We start from the raw sequence: 15848 nt of genomic DNA on the forward strand, positions 1-15848 counted from the left end.
AATTTCAATAAATGGTACAATATTATAGTGCTACATCATTAATGAAATCTCAAAAGTCTCTTAACTTACAAAAGTCGAAACGTTAATAACTGAGGGAATTTTAACAGATCCTAGCTTATATGAAAGTTCAAAATTTTATAACCCTCGAAAGCCCATAAGTCTCCTACTCAAGATCATATGAATATAGTGACCATGTATCTCTCTTATTATTGATAAAGAAAGATTTTCTCTTTAAATTTTCATAATTAGGGACCTATTACCGTTAGATTGCTTCGGATTTTTTACCTAAGGCAAAGAGAATGTGATAAATTGTGGCATTAAGGGTCTTTACCTTATTATGCCGAATGAGGGTCTATCTATGGAACCCTTATGAGTTCCATAGATAGACGTTAGGAATGACTTTTTTATTTACCAACATCATCTGTGCTAGTCATAAGTCATGGAATAGGCTACAACATTATCACTTGGAAAATCAATTTTCCATAATTTCAATCTCCACCATTGAAATATAAGGTTGAAATTCCTTTTAGATATGGAATGACTTTTATTTACCCAATAAAAAATCTCCTATAAGCTATGGGCTTCATCTATGCTAGTCATAAGATATGGACTAGTCCACAATATAATCACTTGGAAAATCAATATTCCATAATATCAATCACTGCGGTTGTCAGGCTAAATTTTTATAGTCTAATTACAACCATTAAAATAGCTATTAAACTAATGTAGATCGGTCCAATTGGTTTGACGTTTGTTCCCCTTAAGTAAGGTCTCGAGTTCGAGTCTTGTGAATGGAGAAAATCCATTATGGGAGAGTTTTACCCCTTAGTGGGTCGACCCGACTTAACTGGATTAGTTATAGTCAAATTGAAGTTATGAATTCCAAGATTTACGCCAAAAAAATAGCTGTTAAACCTTTAATTGGAAAATTTTGTATCATTGCATGTTTATATCATGGATCACCTTTCTCCAACGATCAAGAACAATTCAATAGTCAGCAACGTACCACTGACCAATGTAATCAATATTCACGTGTTTTATGATGCCCGCTAAACTTTGCAAAATTCAAATTATTTCCTCAAACAATAACGTGTACTCACCTTACCATATCTTATCTAATACGTGATCATACTTAAGCTGCCGTGGACCTCTTATGTTTATCATATATATATTTGGCTGGAGAGGAATAAGAGGATTTTTCAGCACGAGTCAACTACAGTTGCAGGGATTATTTTAAGAATTTTCGGCATGATCAAGTCGAGGATTATGAGAGTTTCTATACAAATTTATATAGAAATTTTTGTAACCCTCCATAGCCACCCCCAATTAAACAATGTAAGGAATAAGGGCTCTAAAATGCTACCATTATTTGGGTATACATAATATAATGCCCATTGCATATATCTTGTATAGGCGAATAGCAATAAGGTAAAACTAAATTATTGTGGCGGCCATATTTTCTAACACGATTTGACGAATGTACAATACAAATTATATATTAGAAGAAATGTACATCTATAATATTACTTTTCTCTACTCAAAGGACGAAAATAGTAAATCTTAGCCTTAAAAACATGTTTCAGCTTAAATCATAATAAATTAAAAAGAAAATTCATTACAGGAATTTGTGTTCTATTTATACCCACACGAATCAATACAGCAAGTAAAACTCGACCTTCCTGCTAGTTGCTATGGAATCGACTAACGGAGAGAAGACTAGTGACTTGAGGGAATGCCAAGCACAAGTTCTTGTGTGGAACCAAACACTCAGCTACATAAACTCCATGTCCCTAAAGTGTGCCGTCGAACTCGGCATCCCGGATGTCATCCACGATCACGGGTGTCCCATGACTCTCCCTGACTTGGTCTCTGCCTTGGGTATACCCCAGGCTAGAGCCGGGTTCCTCTGCCGCCTCATGAGGATGCTCACTCATTCCGGCTTCTTCGCTCTCCAGACTGATCAGCAACCACGTGACGACGGAGGCGAAGAAGAGGAAAGACCGGAAGGTTACATTCTCACCCCTCTGTCGCAGCTCCTCCTGAAGGGAGACCGCTCAAACAAAAGCATGCACCCTCGTGGCCAACGTGGTGCACCCAATTATTGTACAAACATTCAATGGCCTGAGCAAGTGGTTCCACAGCGATAGCCCCGTAACTCCCTTTGAGATGCAACATGGGAGGGCATATTGGGACCACTTCGCTCGTGAACCCCACTACAACCTTATCATGAATGAATGCATGGCGAGCGACACTTCATTATTAGTGAGTGAGATCATCGACAAATGCAGGATATCTTTCGAGCTGTCCTCCTCTGTGGTGGATGTTGGGGGAGGGACGGGTCTCCTAGCCAGGAGAATTGCCGACACATTCACTCACTTGGAGGTCACCGTGCTCGACCTTCCTCATGTGGTCTGTGGCCTGGAAGGCACCAAGACATTAAAATTTTTGGCTGGAGATATGTTCGACTCTATTCCTCCTGCTGATATCATCCTACTTAAGGTATTATATTTTCTCTCTTGTTTTTCTTCTTATCGGACATGGAGAATAGACTTTTCGACATTGTGTCTTCTATGATCGTTGGCATTACGCAAACTGGACGGTCCACATGGATCCGGTCAGTGTAGCAGTTGTAGCCCATAAGGATATTATAGCCATAGCCTTGACGGTTTTTCTATCCAGCAGAAATAACTTATGTGGTTTCTGCAGTGGATACTACACGACTGGAATGATGAAGAGGGCGTGAAGATACTAAAGCGATGCAAGGATGCGATCACGAGCAATGGCAAGGATGGAGGAAAGGTGATTGTGATCGATATAGTGTTGGATGAGAAGGAGAACAAGGCTTGTAGTGAAATGGGCCTCTTGTTTGACATGATGATGATGGCGGTTGTAACCGGGAGAGAGAGGCGCAAAAAGGAATGGGCTAAGCTCTTTCTCGATGCAGGGTTCCGCAAGTATGGAATCACACCTCTAGTTGGTCCTAGATGTCTCATTGAGGTTTATCCATAAACAGGTCTAGCTATGACATCTAGGCATATGTACTTATCTAATATTTATGTTCTAAGTTTGTGCTATGTTAATTGCTATGTTTGTGGCATTTCTATTGTGCATTGAAATGAATGGGGCAATTAATACCAAATATCCTCCTTTACTAGGCAGTTTCTTCGTCATTTCATGGCCGTGACTGTCCTTCCGATTACTATACTATGAGCAATGATGTCCCCGAGCTCAATGCTCTATTCAATTAGGAATTACGAAATCCGAACCTTTCATCAAGCACTACACGCAGAACATTAAGAGATTTAGTGGAGGCAACAAATTCAACCTTTCTGCATGCAATTGTGCAAGTACATACACAAATCTCTCGAGTTCTACTGAAGCGAAATACAACCACCAGAGAGGCATCACCAAGAATTGGCACTAGCATTTGTTGAAAATCGAGCAACAAGAATAACAAGTAAACTCTACATTTCAGGTGCAGCTCCCCGGCCTCTCATGCTGGAGGAGACAAGGATGCAGCAACGTGGAGGGTTGAGTGCTGGAGCATTTTCTCTCTTTGAAGGAACAATCTGAGCAGTCAACAATAGGTAATTCTGTCAACAAAGGTTAAACCGAAAAGCTTGTTGCCTGGTCTGAGCTCTACTCCATTCCATGTGCGGGAAGTCTGCTAAAGTGAAACCAAAATAGCAGTTCCTGAGGGAGAAGTACGATTTTGGCAGATTTATCCGTTACTTGCTCAACGAACTTTTCTCCTCTGTCCTCTGAAAATAAAGCATCTGCAAGAAAACATTGTAGGCGTGAAGTGTTATCTCCAAGTTTAGTTTCCATCACGATAAATGCGCGGAGACAATAACTTTGATCTTGTTATACTACAGCAAACATGAATTATAAGTTAATGAAACATCAAGGATAGAAGCTCAAATTTCGGGGGATATGTGTCATATTGTTAACAAGTGCAAAATTGTTCAGGACAAAAGGCAAGAACTTTCCAGTCCAGTCAAATTTAACACTTGCAGAAATTGTTCTCGATCTGATGAACTAGAAACTGCGATGTACTATCTGCATCGGAAGTCAGAATTTGTTCCATAGGTTTGAAAAGAAGAAAACAGTGAAGCTAGTAGCCCACCACTCCCACAAGACAAAACGAAACATATATCGGGTCACTCGGTATTGAGTGAAGATGGTGATGGAATGGAAAATCTCATTTTTTAGATGTTTACGCCTTTCCAGACGACATTCTTCCATCAATATGTAATACTAAGCAAGAAAAGAGCCAGAATAATGGATTACTCCGCTGTTGCCTGCATTGTCTTGTGAAATTCATCCTGGCTGAGCATCGATAGTATGTCCTTGACCTCAATTGTCTACCATTTCCCAAGTCAACAAACTGCTCGGACGCCACTCCGAGGGGGGGAGGGAAGAGGAAAGGAATGAGACGAAAAATGCTCCTTGTTCCATCGATGATAACAGTAAACTAGCGAAAAGAACAAAAAGTATGTAGTAATCTTAGTATGCCCCTTGTTTTCAAGATATCACATTGTGGTGTCTCCAGTAAAACTGCCAAAGTCCTTAAAGCAGGACACAAAAGCTAATACATAAAAGGAACGAATACCGACTAGGCAATTAAAACCAAAAGATGGACACTGACGAGAACAAAAAAAAAAAAGGCGGATTGAGTTATGAAATGTCGGAGCTCTGGTTGTCCATTCGATTACAAGAAGGCACTCTCCGTAAAAGCGCTGAAGGCGCGGGAACGTAACAGAACGTGAAGATCTCTGTTTGAAAAGACACTAAATTGTAATAATGTGTAACCACCAAGGGTATCTTAAAAATAATGAAAAATTGAGAAACAAGCAAATGAGCTTCGCTATTTTATAAGGGTTATAGATTAAAGATATAAAAGATAGATGTCTACATTTATGTCCTTTTTTTATTCCATATACTTTTAAAATAGATATGAGTCTATTCTCCTATATTCATGTATGCTTTTCGAAAGAATTAGCTAAACTTAAATGTTATTTATAAATAAATTGTGGCAATTTTATGTATAATATAAATAGATATGGTTTATTAATATATCAAAAATTTTTGTTTAAAATTTTATAAAATTAATTAGACCTCTAACATATATATACACATAATTCTTGCCCTTCCATGTACAAATTATTTAAACACTATTTTAAAATTTCGGTATACGCCTTTACCTTTAAACTTATCTTATAATATCGTTTGATTAAATTTCTCATTTCTTTTTCTTTCACATCTATATTTTCATTAAATTAAGATGCTTACGAAATTAGACTGCTCTATCTATTTTAATATAAATTACACTATTAATTTGTTAATATTTTCTCTTCAATATTACCAATATATTTTCTCACATTTCGATTATATAACAATGTTATTTTTAGTATCGCGCGGGCCCTTCTTAGCAGAAAAACTAAAACCCATGTCACATCTTTCCAATATCATTACTTTAACACACCAAAACATCACCCGTGGGACGCGCCAATGTATGGTTCTAGAGTAATGACTATAACAAGCTGTCATTAATTGGGCATCGACCTTAATTGGGATGCCTCTGGCTCGCTTCAAGCCAGCCACCACCGCCCACTTCTCATTATCCAAAATGCTGTCATTATTCAGGCAAGCGGCCAATTTCTCTTAAAAAGAAGAACAAATGGTCATTAATTATTTAAGTGTTATTAATCTTTTATAAGTATGTTATTTTTCTTTTATGTTAAAAAGGAAAGCCCATAAATTTAATACAATAAAATAAAAATCCTAATAATTAATATAGAGCAACGAGTAGTCCCATGCCACGAGTATTGAATCATTAACCTTTTAGTTGATAGGGGAGAGCGTGCGTCATTACGTCACACTCTTTTTTGAATTTCATATTTATGTCACAATTTTCGAGCAATACACGGGTTAACACCTACTATGCAACTGGGATGACGAAGAGAGCATCAAGATACTAAAGCGATGCAAGGAGGCAATCATGCACGACGAGGTGGCAAGGATGGACGAAATGTAACTGTTATAGAAATAGTGTTGGAGGACCAGAAGGAAGTCGACGGGTGGAGTAATATGGAGCTCTTCCGCTGACATATTCTTGATGGTGGCTGTGACCGGGAAAGAGAGGAGCGAAAAGGAGCAAATACGGGATAACACCTCTAGTCGGCCCGAGATATCTCGTTGAGATTTATCCATGAACATGTCTTATTGATGGCCTCTCACACTGAGGGCCCGTTTGGTTGGGCGGAACAGCAATCCTAATACGGCCCAATTCCGCCCGAAATCAATAGCACGCGTTTGGTTGCACTTTGGGCCCGGATTTGCAATTCTAACTCCCCTCCAATACCCGGATTTGTCATTCTTCTTGATTTGGCCGGATTCGCAAATCGGGCTGGACCAGAATGGGTTAAATATTGAATACCCAGGTCAAGGAAATTGATTTTCATGAGACTTTTACACCAGTGGCCAAGTTGGTAACTGTACGATGTCTATTGACAATAGCAGTGACAAAGGGGTGGATCATTCACCAAATGGACGTGAATAATGTATTTCTACATGGAGACTTGGAAGAGGAAGTATACATGGAATTGCCTCCGGGTTTCTCTATATCGAAGGGCAGCAATGTTTGCTGGCTTTGCAAATCTTTATATGGACTTCATCAGGCCTCAAGGAATTGGTTCTCAAAGTTCGCCGATACTCTTTGACGGTATGGTTTCACTCAATCAGGTGCAGATCATTCACTCCAAGGTTGTCAGAATCGCGACTCTACTTAGAATCAGTCGAGGGTCGTAGAATCGTGAATCGCGATTCGAATCGTGAATCGTAAAATTCTACCTGTAATTAAAAACACAACCTATATATATATATATATAGCATACTTTCCTAAGTAAAAAAAATCAATCATTGTTCATTCAAATAAAAATCACAAACCAACAAATCAATAATAAGTTATAAAAACAGAAAATATCGTTACAAATTATCGAAATTCAAGGTCCAAGAGTCTTCATACTACCAACATCTTCAGAAGGCTGCGCTTATTACTCAGTGTGGTTGGAGGCGTAGAGTTGCTCGCAGAGAGCGTAGAAAACTGAAAATGGTTTGTCATCTTGTTGCTGATGTTTGAAAATATTTTCCTTAAGTTGTAAACAAATTGTAACTTATAATCAAATCCATCTAGGCTGCAAGGGAGACAGGGGCCCTTAAAGAAGCTAAGGACAAATTAGAGAAGCGTGTCGAAGAACTTTCTTGGTGTTTGCAGTTTGAGAAGAGATTGAGGGTAATAACTCTAAACCTAGAAAAATTACTGTTTATCAGATGATTCTTTTCTCATAGATTATTCTCTCTGTCTCAATGGGGCACTAGTTGGAGGATATTTTCTGACCTTTATCTGTTTTTGGACTTCAGACTGATTTGGAAGAGAAGGCACAGGAAGCTGCTAAGTTCCAGGATGCTTTGCTTGCATTGCAGAAGCAATTGGAGGAAGCAAATGCAAACATAGTCAAAGAAAGAGAAGCAGCTCAAAAAGCTATCGAAGAAGCACCTCCAGTCATAAAGGAGACTCCAGTAATGGTGGAAGACACGCTAACGGCAGAAATTGAGAGCTTGAAGGTATTTACTAATTCTGGGCTCCTGAGAATATTGCCTCGTGGTATTAGAGCTTTTGTCGCAACCTGATTGGCATGATTGAAATGATGCATGCCTGATCTATAGTAGCTAAAACAAAATCGATACAATCGGAGTCTCGGATTATTATGCAAATTTTGCAGACAACATGCAAATCGATACAGAGTCTACAGAGTACAGACCACAGATACAAAATCGATACAATCCGAGTCTCGGACAAGCTAGCTCGTCGGAAGAAGCGAGTGGATGAGAGATATAGGGCAAAACTCGTCAAAACTCGAAGATTTAGGGGCAATGGTCGAACGACAAGCTCGGATTAGAAGGATCAACGATGGAAGAAATTAGGGTTAACTGGAAAATCCGCTGGGAAGAAGGAGAGGGGGGTTGGGGTGGGAAGGGGGAAAATAAAAAAAGGGCTTCTGGGCCCTGGTTTGGGCTAACTCGGGCCTGAATCTAGAATCACAGAATCGGGCCGATTCTACGATTCAGCGATTAAACGCACGATTCAGGCCCGATTGAACCATCTCGATTCATTTTGTTGAATCGGAATCAGAGACCCCCTATTGAATCGTAGAATCGTATGATTCTACGATTCGAATCGCGATTCTAACAACCATGATTCACTCTTTACCTTTAATCAAGGTAACATTTTCCTTGGCGTACTAGTTTATGTCGATGATTTGATCATAGTAGGCAACAATTCTAGGCACTGTGATTCTTTTAAGGGATATCTGGATGAATGCTTCCATATAAAGGACTTGGGGCCTTTGAAGTATTTTCTTAGCATTGAAGTCACTAGACTGAGCTCTGACCTTTTTCTTAGTCAACGAAAATATGTCTTTGACAACTTGATTGAGTGTGGTATGTTGGCATCGCGACCATCACCATTCCCTATAGAGCAGCGTCATCGACTCTCCACAAGCTCTAGTGACTTGCTATCGAATCCGAGCAAGTACAGACGTTTGATTAGGAGATTTATCTATCTGACTATCACGATGCTAGAAATCGGCTATTCCCTTCACATTTTGGTGCAATTTCTGGAGGAGCCTCGCCAGGATCATTGGGATGCAGCTATGCGGGTTCTTCACTACTTGAAGCAATCTCCCGGTCAAGGGATTTTTCTACGCTCGACATGCCTCGAACTTGAAGCATTTTGAGATTTAGATTGGGCAAGTTGCCCCCTGACCCGTCGTTCTATTACGGGATACTTCATTATGCTTGGAGGGTGCCCCGTTTCATGGAAGACGAAGAAACATACAACAATCTCTCGCTCATCTGCTGAAGCAGAGTATCGAGCAATGGCGGCAACTGTTAGCGAGATCGTCTGGTTGCGTAGTCTTCTCTCTTCCCTTGGGGTACAGATGACTTCACCGACTCGTCTATTTTGTGATAATCAAACTGCGCTACACATTGCAGCTAATCCTGTTTTTCATGAGCAAACGAAGCACATTGAGATCGATTGTCATTTTGTTCGTGAACATATCAAGACAGGACTTGTGACTACCGACCATCTGCCTACGAGACTTCAGTTGGCGAATATCTTCACAAAGGCATTGGGTCGAGATCACTTCCGTTTTATTCTTTCCAAGTTGGACATTCGTGATTCTCATGCTCCAACTTGAGGAGGAGTATTGTGGATAGTTCGGATTTTATCATTGTATAATAGGAATATTGTAATATAATTGGTAGTCATAGATACTGGTTATATAGCACTAATTAGTTTCCTTCTCTTGTAAGACCATATGGTCTATTTAGTCCCGACTATTTTCAATGAATTACAAGTTGGATTGTTCCAATCTTCACAGCCACCGTGGATTCAACAGCTTTAGAAGGTTGGAAATTCAGTTCCCCAAGCCTGATTGTTAGGAATCTGTAATGAAGGAACCGAGGTCCATCTCGGAGCAACCGACTCCTATCAGCTCCGTTATGAAAAGTAGCAGTGTAGTAACCTTTTCCAATATCCATTATGTCCAATCACCCAGTTGGTCCCCATAGGTTTCCAAGCTTCTGGACGAAAAACTGTGCTGTAATGGCTTCCCATAGAGTTGAGGATGAGGGAGTTTCTCCATGGTGCTCGGAGTTCCAGTTTCTCCGCTCTCGTGAGGAGAAGTCTCGGAGCTCCATCATCATCTTCCAGTTCGATATCATCGTCGGTGTCATCGTCATAATGTTTCTCAATTCCAAATGCTTCCTCGTAGGCGCCGGGGATAACTCCGGCAAGCTTTTCTTTGTGGGTTGCAGCTATGGCATCATCAGAATTTGGATTCTGATCTGTCGTGGGGCACGGAACCTTCTCCAGGGTAGTCTCCTTGATGCATTTGGTACTCCTGTGAATTTCATCAGCCTCTTCCTTCGGGATTTCATGAGCTTCCCCAGGGGAAGGCGGTGGGGAGGGGGAAGAGGCAGAGAGAGAGAGAGCGCGCCATAAATCCCCGTTACTTTTAAGTATTGAAAATGATTCAATCAACTATTGGTTTTTCGTCATTACATGAGATTTTCTTTTCTCAGAAACAGCCGGAGACTCTCAATCTATTTATTGAAATTGATGATTTTATTCGGTATTAATTTAGTATAGTCACATTATGAGCTAACGAAGACATATGTGTTCTTATTAACATGAGTTGGTTCAAGCGGTTTAACGCTTATTCCCTTAAGCGATGTCTCGAGTTCGAGTATTATGAATAAAAAAAAAACCTTGATTAGTAGAATTTTATCTCTTAGAAAACTGATCCAGTCCTAACTGGATTAGTTAAAACCCATTAAATTTTTAGATATTATAGTACACATCAAAAAAAGATATATACGTTCTTTTTCAGGTATGGGACAAATATCTTGGCACTATGAACTAGCCGCTCCGCCCAACTTCAATGAAAACCTTCGATATGGCAGCGAGCATCAAACGTACATTACTATCTTATAACCTGAGCAATGGAATACTTGAATGAGTTTGTATTAGTATATATCATTTCTAGAACTGATTTAGATATCTGTATGTATGTATGTGTGTGTGTATATATATATATATATGTACGTGTGCATTTTTTCAAATTGGTATTTGTAGATCATGTTCTAATCTTTGCAACTTAATCTATCAAAATAGTAATTTAGCCTTATGTCTATCACGCTTCGATATCTCTACTCCCTCATATTATATATTAAGTTTCTTCACCGAGTTATATACCCTCTCCTTCCTGTGACTCCTAGAGATCTCGGAATAATGCAGGAAAGACTCGGTGAACAGGTTGTCCTTCCAGTTTTACAATGCCGATCCTTCAGCAATAAGAAACTAGATGGCCGGCAGTATCGTGCAAGCTCCCTTTGAGCTCGTGTTCGACAAAGAAGACGGACATTGTTGCTGCTTGGTAGCCGAATATATCAGCGGATAACTCACTGAAATCCCCTAAATTTATGATTAGCCTTCACGCAATCAATACCATTTTTACCACGTCGCATATTAGCCATTGCAATACAGTAATTCTCCTTTTCTCTTTACTCGTATAAGGTCAAAAAATTGGAAAAGGAATCGCTCATTCATTTGCACTGCCTCCTAGTGAAATTCCTCGGCGAAAGAAGTCTCGACAGTAAGTACCTCAGTCGCCTCGCCCCGGGCCCGGGCCTTAGACTCCCGTAGTCCATTCCCTGAAAGTTGGAGCATGTCCTCCGGTCCGTCACTCCACCGGAGCACCATCCCCCGAAACTGAACTCTTTGCGTCGTCTCTTCAGGAGGTCACGGTCGATCCTGTCAAGAACAGGGTCGTTCCGCCTGAACTTCCGAGCAAAGGGGCGGTTACTCTGGACCATTCTCTTGTAGTCCCTCAGGCCAAGGTACCGAGGATGCTGCTTCGGGGGGTTGTCCCAGGTGATGTAATGGAGGTCGTGGTTCGCGGTGGCGTTCTTGAAATCGTCAGAGTTGCAGATGACTGTCTGGAAGTAGCCTTCCGGCGTGGAGACAAAGTTGGTGTAGTAAAGGAGGAGGGTTCTCGGGAGGTTGTCCCACCCAACTACACAGTACTCTGCGAAGGATCGGGAAAGTATCGTCCACGCTGAACCTGTTAGTGCCATTCAAGGCAGGGAAATTCGGGAGACAATCAAGATCACTCTGAGCAGATAAATGTGCATTTTCTAGCCATTAAACAAACGCAACATTCCATGTTAATGCAGTAACTTGATGAGTTCAGCTCTGATAAAATCGGTTAAACCAGTTAAAATAATAGCATTTGCCCTGGTGAATAGGCGGGAAAAAAAAACCAAGATATCATTATCTAATCACAAAAATGCTCAATCACAATGCACATGAAAGCCCTTCTTCGGCTGTTCGAGTTAATTATCAGTTTAAGACAAACCGGGCTTTCTTTTCCTTAGACCATGTCATTGGAAAAGAGAGGTCGAGGGTCGGAACAATCAAAGCCATTGATTGCCAATGGTCCCACAAAAGCTATGAGCCATTCTCCGGAATCAACCTGTTTAGTCGATTATCTTGCGAAATCACGAAAGGAGATTAGAAAGTGTTTGGTATGGGAAACAAAGAATGGATGCCGGGATACATGGATTGTCAAGATGAATCTAGGTAGTGGTTCTATTAATGGATTTGGTACCAAACTAATGACAATGAACCCCCACCTACTTAACAAGCATCCACAGGAACAAGGACTATACCCCAGAACCCGAATCCCAAAACTGCATAGCAAACATAACTAACGAAACGGTCGACGAGCTCGTAAAAGAACAACGCCTAGCACCCAGAACAGAACAATTTATGGAAAATTTAGGGGAAAACACGGCATCATAATCGAAATTTCAATCTTGGCCCTCTCGAGCAACCAAAATTCCAAAAGATCAAACATATTTATGAAATGACCAAGACAACATAGGAGCTAAAGAATAAAACCAGGACATAATTAAAAAGCTGGTCCCATAGATCCAAACCACTGATTATTCATATTATGATTATTGTTAAACTCACCAACCGATAAATCTCATTTTTAAATTACCTTAATCACTAAACTTTTATATGTGTAATATAAGCAACAAAAATTTGAATATATATATATATATATATGTGTCAGCTTTGATTATATTATGGTTTATTTCCCAAAAGTACATCGCATCCACATGGAATAAATTGACTTTCAAACTGATTCACCAAATTCGACAGCTCACCTAACTCCAACCATTTTTCTTTCGATTAATGATCACAACCATTTCGTCATTCTACACGTGCATTATGTAAAAAGAACAACTGCCCGAGCTTGAGAAATAGACCTAACAAAACAACAGGCTCGGAAAGAGCAAATCGGGAAATCTCTTACGCTTTCAGTCGCGACCTTTAACAGCCCTAAGCTCGCCTACAAGGCCGTTCGGGTTAAAAACTCGACAAGTTGGGATGGAGCATCATTTAGGGTCGATGAAATTGATGGATTTATTATTTACCAAGAAACATATAAAAGGTCCCCCCACCGACATTTATTTGTTTATCAAGTTATCATCTTTTCTTGTGATTATTTATTTACTACGTGGGCGGGTTGTGGCTTCAGAAATTCACGTGCCACTGCTACTCAAAAAGTTAATTTCAGAAATTGGAAATAAAAAAAATAGAGAAAAAGGAAAAAAAAAAAAGAAAAGAAAAAGGGTTACCTGTGTAGAGCTTGAAGGCAGTAGGCAATGCCCGCTGCTTAATCACCCACCACAGTTCTGATTTGTTTTGGCTGTACAGTGCAGGATCTATGATGATGGGCTTCCCCCGATTATTCCTGAATTTCACCAAATAAAAACATAAATTTCCACGAAAAATTACATATATATTGCCAAAGAATTTTTTTTAAAAGAAGAAAAATTGTTTCTTACAGTTTCCAACCCAAACGGCTCGTGTGCTGTATGAAGTTTACGTCTTTTGGCACATCGGAGAAGGCGTGAATCAGATCTGGAACCAGCGGATTATACCCGAAAGAAGAGATCATCAGACATTGATGAAACATGTTTGGCTATTGAAATTAAAAAAAGGAAAAATTGTTCATGATTCTTTCCACTTCCAATATTCCGGGAAAAAATGAGAAAAATGCAGCCTTTTTTCAGTCAAATTTTATTTCAGGTAATTAGAAAGATGCCCATAAGAAGCAAGTCATTCTTAGTCGATTTCAAACTAAATTCGTTAAGAAAAATGGCAACATTTTCCCGAAAAAAGGGGCAATGTTTTCCTGGAAAACGGTGGAATCTTCGGTGGTTCGGTACAGTTGGGTGCAGTTAATGGATGAATGGGCCTAAAGGATTGAAAATTAAGTTGCCGAAGACCACAACCGTCTGATTGTAAAAGCTCAATCAAATTGAATCCAATGTCGATCAATCGAGAAACAGAGCGGAAAACAGTTTTCCAGGAAACTGATTTCCAGATACAAATATGATTAAAGAGATTCAAACTTCGCACTCACCATACCATCTTGAGTGACGAGAGGGTAATCGGAGGCGCTGAGGTTGATGAACCAGTCCCAGCGGCAGGTGCGGAGGAGCATGGCCATGACGTGGAGGGTCGTCCCCAGCATGGTGGGCCCGCGGTACGTGACGAGGTTAGGCTTCCCGACGACCCAGACGTTGCCGGCAGAACCCAAGACGGGGTCCCGGGAAACGAACTTCGCGAGCTCGGCGCGCTCCGACTCGGGGGCGCCCAGCTCGAGGTGGACGAGGTAGAAGTTGCCGGGGTGGTAGAGGGCACGGAGGAGGCGGGTGAGCTTCACGAGGTCGCCCCGGGAGGCGGAGATGAGGTAGGCGAAGGTGACCGGGTAGGAGGAGTTGGGGCCGCGGAGGTTGAGGGGGACGGCGGGTGGCCGGAATCTGGGGATTGGAGTTCTGAGCTTGGAGGGGACGAGGAGGAAGAAGATGAGGGTGGAGGTGAGGATGAAGGAGACTGTGAAGAGTTTGATGCCCATTGTTATCGTGGCTTGGGATCGGACATTAGAGAGCTCAGCAGAAGAACGAATGATTTACAGAGTTCAGAGGAGAAAGAAGGTGCGGAGAGGAGAGAGCGGAGAGGAAGAGGTGAAATGGCTGTCGATGGGGGGAAGGGAAGCTTCCTTAGATTTTGGCGAGTAAAGAAAATGCTTTGCTTTATGCTCTCCTTCCTTTATTTTTTCTTGCATAGTATATGTTATTTTTTCGAGGTGACCACGTGATATTTGAGAGTCTAATTGAGCTCGACTAATTTAAGCCCGAGTCTGCTTTGCCCGTTAAAGAATAAAATTCTCCTAATCAGGTATTCTTCTCTGTTCATAAAACTCAAATTAATAACCTAAGCACCGAACTACCCGAATCAATTTATAAGCTAAGATAGCAACATATTAATGGTAAAAAAAAGGTCCCAAACAATTCAAGTGAGAGAAGGAATACGACTACTTGAGTTCCAAGTTTCGAGTTAAAAGAATGGAAATCAATTGGATCAACAAAATAAATGAGGGAAGAAGCAGATTAGAAGAAGGGGAACGGGGTCCATTTGTCGAAGTGATGGTATATAACCATGGAAACCAAGTACTTCGGTCGATAACGCGCTAGTGTTTCAAGCATTAAGAGTTCAAGTACTGTTGGGCACTTGGGAGCTAATAAGAGAGAAAAATTTTCACGTTTATAGTTGAATCTACTTATGGTAGTAATAAATTGTCTATGGACTTACGGATGAGGGCTTAGGTCGATGTATAATAGTTATCCCCTCATATCTTTCCTGACCATCAACCCTGGAGCCTCCATAATGCGCAAGTGGTCAAAATTAATCCATTTCAAACTTGTTAAGACTGTCTCCAGCTGCAAGCCTCGTCGCATCTCTCACGCCCACATGGCGCGTCTCTCAAACGAGATAGCCATCTCTCATTTGAGAGACCAATCCGTGGCTGTCGCATTGCGCCCGCAGATCCCATTTATTTTACCCATTTTCATTTTCTTTTTTAAAATTAAAATTGTGAGATAAGAAGCGAATATTGAAATTTCAACTCTCTTTTTCTTAAGGATGTCTCTCGCCTATATGGTACCTATGTAGTCAAAATTGCACCCACTTTAAAGAGTCATATAGTCCCTCCCACTGGAGGTAGTCTGACATATTAGTTATAAAGGTTACGTTAAATAAGTATATTACTGGACACGGCTGTGATCTTATTGAAAATGAAAAGACACCTTTTTTATTAATTTTTAATGGCAATGCTTTTATCAAATATCTATATTTTTTTATA

At 40.5% G+C, this 15848-nt stretch overlaps 2 protein-coding genes and 1 pseudogene across 2 annotated transcripts; 2 read left to right on the top strand and 1 right to left on the bottom strand.

Moving 5' to 3' along the window:
* The first annotated feature begins 1638 nt into the window (after positions 1-1638).
* Positions 1639-3116, top strand: LOC116203294 (annotated as a pseudogene).
* Positions 3117-7023: 3907 nt separating this feature from the next.
* Positions 7024-9505, top strand: LOC116203182 (myosin-17-like). The gene is made up of 4 exons (XM_031534846.1): positions 7024-7114; positions 7196-7294; positions 7423-7626; positions 8685-9505. The coding sequence occupies exons 1-4, from the start codon at positions 7112-7114 to the stop codon at positions 8796-8798; spliced, it is 420 nt and encodes a 139-aa protein (XP_031390706.1). The 5' UTR covers positions 7024-7111; the 3' UTR covers positions 8799-9505.
* Positions 9506-11024: 1519 nt separating this feature from the next.
* LOC116206174 (beta-glucuronosyltransferase GlcAT14A) lies at positions 11025-14757 on the bottom strand. Its single transcript, XM_031538969.1, has 4 exons — positions 14072-14757; positions 13486-13561; positions 13276-13391; positions 11025-11690 (listed from the first exon to the last, which is right to left on the bottom strand). Exons 1-4 carry the CDS (start codon positions 14559-14561, stop codon positions 11173-11175), a joined length of 1200 nt encoding a protein of 399 aa, XP_031394829.1. The 5' UTR covers positions 14562-14757; the 3' UTR covers positions 11025-11172.
* Between the last annotated feature and the right edge of the window lie 1091 nt (positions 14758-15848).

The sequence above is a fragment of the Punica granatum genome, chromosome 4, assembly GCF_007655135.1.
Source record: "Punica granatum isolate Tunisia-2019 chromosome 4, ASM765513v2, whole genome shotgun sequence".
Classification (NCBI taxonomy): domain Eukaryota; kingdom Viridiplantae; phylum Streptophyta; class Magnoliopsida; order Myrtales; family Lythraceae; genus Punica; species Punica granatum.

What these genes read in the sequence shown, in the direction of transcription:
- LOC116203182 (XM_031534846.1), top strand. An exon ending in AGTTTGAGAAGAGATTGAGG is followed by an intron (nt 7,295 to 7,422) that starts GTAATAACTCTA and finishes TTTGGACTTCAG; the next exon opens with ACTGATTTGGAAGAGAAGGC. An exon ending in CAGAAATTGAGAGCTTGAAG is followed by an intron (nt 7,627 to 8,684) that starts GTATTTACTAAT and finishes CAATTTCTGGAG; the next exon opens with GAGCCTCGCCAGGATCATTG.
- LOC116206174 (XM_031538969.1), bottom strand. Translation starts at nt 14,561, where the DNA reads ATGGGCATCAAACTCTTCACAGTCTCCTTCATCCTCACCTCCACCCTC. An exon ending in CCCTCTCGTCACTCAAGATG is followed by an intron (nt 13,562 to 14,071) that starts GTATGGTGAGTG and finishes CGCTGGTTCCAG; the next exon opens with ATCTGATTCACGCCTTCTCC. An exon ending in TGCCTTCAAGCTCTACACAG is followed by an intron (nt 11,691 to 13,275) that starts GTAACCCTTTTT and finishes TGGCACTAACAG; the next exon opens with GTTCAGCGTGGACGATACTT.